The 5,828-nt window shown below is 51.2% G+C and overlaps 1 protein-coding gene across 2 annotated transcripts in view; it reads left to right on the forward strand.

Annotated features, from left to right (window-relative positions):
- The window catches only part of CLUAP1 (clusterin associated protein 1), a 70,634-nt gene extending 67,561 nt beyond the window's left edge, over nucleotides 1-3,073 (forward strand). The window contains exons 11-12 of one of the 2 annotated variants that reach the window (XM_009323965.1): nucleotides 1,958-2,011; nucleotides 2,558-2,857. In XM_009323965.1, coding sequence (XP_009322240.1) covers nucleotides 1,958-2,011; nucleotides 2,558-2,704 — 201 coding nt within the window. In that variant the 3' untranslated portion in view covers nucleotides 2,705-2,857. Of the gene's footprint in view, nucleotides 1-1,957; nucleotides 2,012-2,557 lie in introns of both variants that reach the window. The other variant, XM_009323966.1, reaches the window with a different exon arrangement.
- Nucleotides 3,074-5,828: the final 2,755 nt, after the last annotated feature.

A 5,828-nucleotide genomic window follows, 5' to 3' on the forward strand; every position in this document is an offset into this window, starting at 1 on the left:
TGGGAAGAGGGGATCAGTGCGGTGTAGTAGGAGTTAGATGTGTGGATCTAAATCCCCTGCATTGCTCTAAAAACACACTCCCTGGAGCCCTCTCAGTGGCCTGTTCAGTCCTCCGGATGACGGGACAGGGATGAGAGCAGAACTGAGCTGTGCCCCTTGGGATCTTGCATCTGGTTATGGTTGACCTGGTGAGCGGACAGTGGCTAAACAGGTACACACAGGCTTGTACAGCAGGCACTTATTCTGACTGCTGTGCTCAGCCTTTGGCATACGTGGGCGATCTTTCTATGCCTCTGGGCACTCTTAAGTGGCTACATCTGCAATAGAAGCTGAAGCCAGCTGCTGTGATATGGTTTGCATCCATACAGTAGGCTCTCCCCACCATCCCAAAAAGGTGCTGGCATCCAAGCTGCCAGCCAGGAGCAGTGGGGGCTGTCCTATTCCCCAGGTGATGCTGGAATATTGTTTTGGAGAGCGCTAGTTGGCACAGGCCAAAACTGTGCTAGGAAATGGTACAAACACTTAAAAACTACGACGACTGTGAATTTGTGTTTGAACCTGTGCTGTCTGTTAATTTCCTGGTGTAGATGTAGCCTTTCTGTCTCACTGTCCGGCAGACACCCCACCCAGTGCTGCCTGTCTAGATGAGGAGGGTATGCTAGGAGTTCAGACATCTTCTCTGCGCCCAGTAAGAAGTCCTGTGCTGCTTGGGGGATTACCCATCTCTCTCAGTACTGCCCTGCCTTTCGCTGCCTTCGTGGCATAGAAATTAAGCCTCTCTGAAACAGAGAATTTGCTTTTCAGAAATCCCCTCACAAAAGCCCATTACAGACACCAGCCCGTGGGGGAGCAGCAAAGCGCTGGCTTGGATCAGGAAGCAGAGGTTAACGGAGCTAGCGTGGCTCCAGGGTCCCCAGGAGAAGGTTTAAAATGGGAGGTAATGGGGGAATCCACCTCTACAGGACATAAGAACAGTAGGAAACTCCCAATGTTCACCACCACATACAAAAGCCTTTTGCCATGGCTGGCTGACACTGCTAGGTTAGCCATGCAAAGCTCTGGGCAGACTATTTCTCCTGCAGGCAGGGCCAGAAGAGAGAAGATACCACTGCTGTTAAGTGTTCATTGCAGAGACCTGCAGGTACTACAGTGATAAGGGAGTTAAGTCTCTTGCTGGAGAGGGAGGAGCTGCCCTTCTTTCTGCCCATCCTCACCTTTTTTCTGGAAAGGAACTTGCAGACCATGCTCTGCTGTTTGCTTCAGCCAGATTGGATGTGGTTAAGGCTGTTTATTGCCTTCTAGGGAATGATTTATGCCATTGGCATTCAGAAACATTTCTGGGTGCAGTCAGGAGTGCCAGTGCTGTAGGTGAAGATGTTGTGACCTTAGTCACGGTGCTGCCTCATTGTCCTTGACCATGTTCTTGCCAGCTTTCGATAGTCATTCTCTGCAATTTCTCCTTCCTTCAGACTTTCCTGTTCACAGCTTTCTCCCATGTCTCCCTGTTGGCACAGCCCCAGCACATCCAGGTGCGGAAAGCTAAGGCCTTTGGCCTCTTACTGTCCTCAGCTGCAGCCACTTTGGTTGTCTCATGGCTCTGCCCTCTTAATGCAGCATCTCAGCAGGCACCAGGGCTGAGAGGCTTGCTTAGGGACCATTGCAGGCATCTATGTGTCTGAGATCAGGGAAGGAAACTAGTGAGGCTGGTTTGAACCCCTCAAAGAGTTAATCGGGTTATGGAGTTGAGAAGAGAGCAGGCTTCAGCCTGCCCAAGAGCCAGCAGCTGTATGCCCAGCCTCTGTCACTTGCTGGTGTGGCACATGATGCCTGAGCTGTACCTGGCTTTGCTGCCTACTCCCCTGCTCCCATTCTGGTTACTTTCTGTTTTCTTTTATGTCCTTGTACTTTTTTTTTTCCTGCTCTGCCTCTCGTGTTCTTTCCACTCTGGTTCTCCAAGGGGAGATCTGCCCCAGCACGGCCAGGCACGTGCAAGATCATCACCAAGGCACAGGTGGGTTTCTCTCCTGCAGTTAATTTTTTTCCACTACACCTTGATTCTTGATACCTTGCAATAGGTATCACTTCAAAGTTAAACACCCTGCAAGGTTTTTAATACCACAGTTTCAGCAGAAGTCAGGGAGTTTGTTTTTGTCAGCCCCGTGAAGTGGGGAAGGAGGTTTGCAATAAATTGAACGGAGCAGCCACTGTCTAGCGAAGTGGGGAGCTGCTGGTGAAAGCCATGTGGGCCATTAGCTCCCGGAGGCAGCTGAGCTCCGGCTTTTCATTATTTTGAAAGGCCAGCAGCACAGCAGCCTGCGCCGGAACAAAACCTCTTGCAGAATCTGCTGCTGCTCCCCGGTGCAAGTCCAAATCCAGATCCATATCAGTCCAGACAAAACAGCCTTCCCCATAGCCCCCAGGTGTGTGATTGCACAGAGTGCAGGGGAGGAAGCGACTTAACGTCAGCCAGCAGTGCCATCCTTTACTTTTGAGCTGGCAAAGATGCCTTGCCATCTGAGAACGGAACTGGTCACGAATTCTGTTTGCTTTCCTGCAGGAGGACTCGGGGGATAGTGAGATTGACCTGGATGAAGATGAAGAGGAGGAGGATATGGAAGACGACAGCATGGAAATCTCCCCGAGCAAATCCAGTCACCGAGCAAGGAAGCCAGAGCCACTAGAGGAAAGCGATAATGACTTCTGACCCTTTAGTAGCAGGACCAGGAGGCATCTGGAAATTAAAACTTGGGAGAGCATGCAGGCCAGGAGCTAATACCCTGCCATTTGAAAAGCGCTTGTCAGCATGAATTCAGGAGTAGGTAAATAATGTTCATTAAACTTGAAAATTAAACTTGGATTGCCAATCTTTTGACTCTCGAAGCATGAGCAGTTTATCCGTAATGAGAATCACAGTAATGTGGAGTGCGGTTATTTCCATAATTGCATTAGAACTGGCCCTCATGCACTGCAGTGCCAAAAGTCGCACTCCAGTGAGCATCGTGTGCTTGATTTCCCTGCATTTTATTATGTCCAACCAGATTTTTTTGGCTTAATAAAACTGGATGAAAAGCTGCTCTGGGAGCACACTTAAATTTATTTTAAATCTGGCTTAAATCTAGTTATCCTAAACATATCCTTTACTTAATCAAGGGCTCGCTTCCACAGAGAGCAGCACCAGTTGCACTAAGGGAGTGGGAAACTAGTGAAGGGGTCCTCAGATACCACCTTCAGTGCAGCATCTCTTCATATTTCAGCTGTGTCAGTGGGAATTGTTCTCAAACTTCAGTGGGCTGTGCTTGAGCGTTCTGAGAGCAGCCGTGCAAGACAGCACTGTAACTAAATCCGTATGAAATTAGCCCTTTCATTATACTGGTACTTCTGGGACGGACTGAGATTCAGGCACTCAAATGGGCCAAAAGTTGGGCTTTTGTTCAGCAAGTTATACTGATGCCATCAGTGCAAGTGTATTCAGGTGAACGCAAAAGCTGGAGTTTGTCTAGTGTGTTGCCTCTTTCCTTTTAGCTCTGCTTTAGCGTCGCAATTTGTCTTCACGGGAGCAGGAATCAGTGCTTGATTAGAAGAGTTCATTTTGGTGTGCGTTCATCAGGGCAGACAAGAGCCCCGGCTCTTTTCCTGCCCTTCCGTTTTTGGGTTTTTTTTACATCAGCAAAGTACTTTGCTTTCCCCCCCCATTTGAAGTCTGGAGTCTGGTCCAACCCCTCCATTATTATGCTGAAGGAAGGAATACACGAGTTACTTGAAAAACCAAAAGCTTCTTCATTTCTCCGTGTCTCTGGCCCCGAGGGTGGAAGCTTCACACCCAAGGCAGTTCCCCATCAGCAGAGCTCAGAGCTTGAAATGTCACGTTCAGGTGGGACAAAAGTTTACAGGTAAATACAGTGCAGGTTTTGTGTAGTAACGGGACATATGTGGGTGCAGTGATGTGCTGAAGTGCACGCAATCGTAGAGGCTTGAGCTGAACCGGCTGACGGTTAGGGCTGCTCTTTGCACCCTGCAAAGTTAACGGGCATTTTGTACCTCACTTCAAAGAAAGCAGACACAGAAGATGGTGCTCTTAGTGCTAGACACCTGCTGCAAAGCCATCGGGGCGGCCCTGTGACAGCCAGCGAGAAAGCGTGTGCTCGCCCCATCCCTCTCCCAAGGGATGAGAATGTCCTGATTTTAGGACCCGTTCTGAAAACATTTCTCCATGTTGCGCGGGGAATCTGTTCTGGTCCTCCCTGTGTGCTGAGGTGTATCTGACCCGTGAGAGAGATTTCCCACGAGATTGGGCCCAGTCTCCAAGTCTGGGCTGCAGTTGCAGAGTTACAGTTTTTTATGTTATTTCCTATGTTGTAGGCTGAAATGGAAAGCTGACTTAATACCTTGCGTGCACAGAACCAGAGCCTCTTCAGGCAGCACTGCCACCTAGCCTTCCAGCGCAGCCGGCCGGGTTTTAGGGTAGACATGCTTTGCATTGCAGCTTCTCGTACCAGGTTTGAACAGCAGCACTGTTAGCAGCCACCCCCGCCCGGTGCCAGTGGAAATGCACCCTCTGAGCACTTGACGGAAAGCTCGGAAGTGTTTGTGTGTAGCCAGGTACGTGCATGTGCGGACAGATCCATTAAATGTATTTCAAATTGTTGTTAACCCCGTGTTTCCTGGAGCTCCAGGGCACGGGAGCTGTCTCGGGGCTGTGGATCGCTCTCTCCGTTGATGTTTCAGGTAACGTTTCAGCTCAGGGTTAGGCACAGGCTTTGGGCAGAGCTGGACCCGAGCCTCAGTCTGCCCAGAAATAACGGTGAAAGAGGCAGGACTTAAATCACTCAGCGTCGCCGTGTCCTGTTGGAGAGCGTGCGCCAGCTCCTGACACCTCATGGCAAAGCCATGAGCCTTCTTGTCACACCGGTACAGGGTGTGGGGTCTCCAGCCGGGGCAGCGGAGCACAGCGCACCCAGAGTGTCACGTGTAATGATCCACAACCGAGAGAGGAAGGCACCACAAGGCAACTCCTCAGCTAGGAACCAATTTATTTCCAAGTATGTACATATCAGACAGCCCAGCCCCGCATTTCTCCAGGATCAGCCCACAGAGGTCCCTGCAGCAGTCGCTCACTGCCCTGACTGCAGCAGCAGCATGGCTCAGGGTGGGCTCTGGCTGGGGTGGAGCAGGGAGAGGGGACAGTGGCTGGAGGGGGGCCCTGGGGGAGGGGGGTTGCATAGTTTGGCTACCGGTCCACCTGCAAACCTGGCACCTTCTGGAGACTCGCTGGGTCTCTGCCACGCACACGAGGGCATCACCTGGCACCTCTGCTTTCAGCAGCTGCCTGCCCAAAAGGTGACCTGCTAGGGGAGAACCCTGCCTGCAGCCAGGATGTCGGGAAGGCACATCCCAAGGTCACACAGCTTGTCACCGATGACAACAGCAGGAGACCCAAGAAGTCCAGCCTAAACTCGAGCCAGGATTTAGCAATAAGGCAGTCCTGGTGTAGCACTGGGACGCGTGTGCTGAAGACAGCCCATCCTTGTGCAGTGCTATTCCTCTTACATTCAGCCTCCCGCTCCTCCTCCCGTTATCCTGAGGGCTCTTTATTTCCCAAGGTCTTTCCAGATGGTTCCACTCCTATGCCTTGGGATGCCGGTCTCTTCCGAGAGGCTTTGATAGAGAACAGCACTAACAAACGCTTCAGTCATGCTCCTCAACACCAACCTGCTGTTGAGGGCATGGCAAACACGCAGTTGCACTCGCTGCCTAGGACCCTGCTCTGAAGTGCCCAGGTCCAAAGCACCGCTCTCATCTGAGCAAGGAGACGGCAAACCTCTCGTCTC

This window comes from Pygoscelis adeliae, unplaced genomic scaffold, assembly GCF_000699105.1.
Source record: "Pygoscelis adeliae isolate BGI_AS28 unplaced genomic scaffold, ASM69910v1 Scaffold585, whole genome shotgun sequence".
NCBI lineage: Eukaryota > Metazoa > Chordata > Aves > Sphenisciformes > Spheniscidae > Pygoscelis > Pygoscelis adeliae.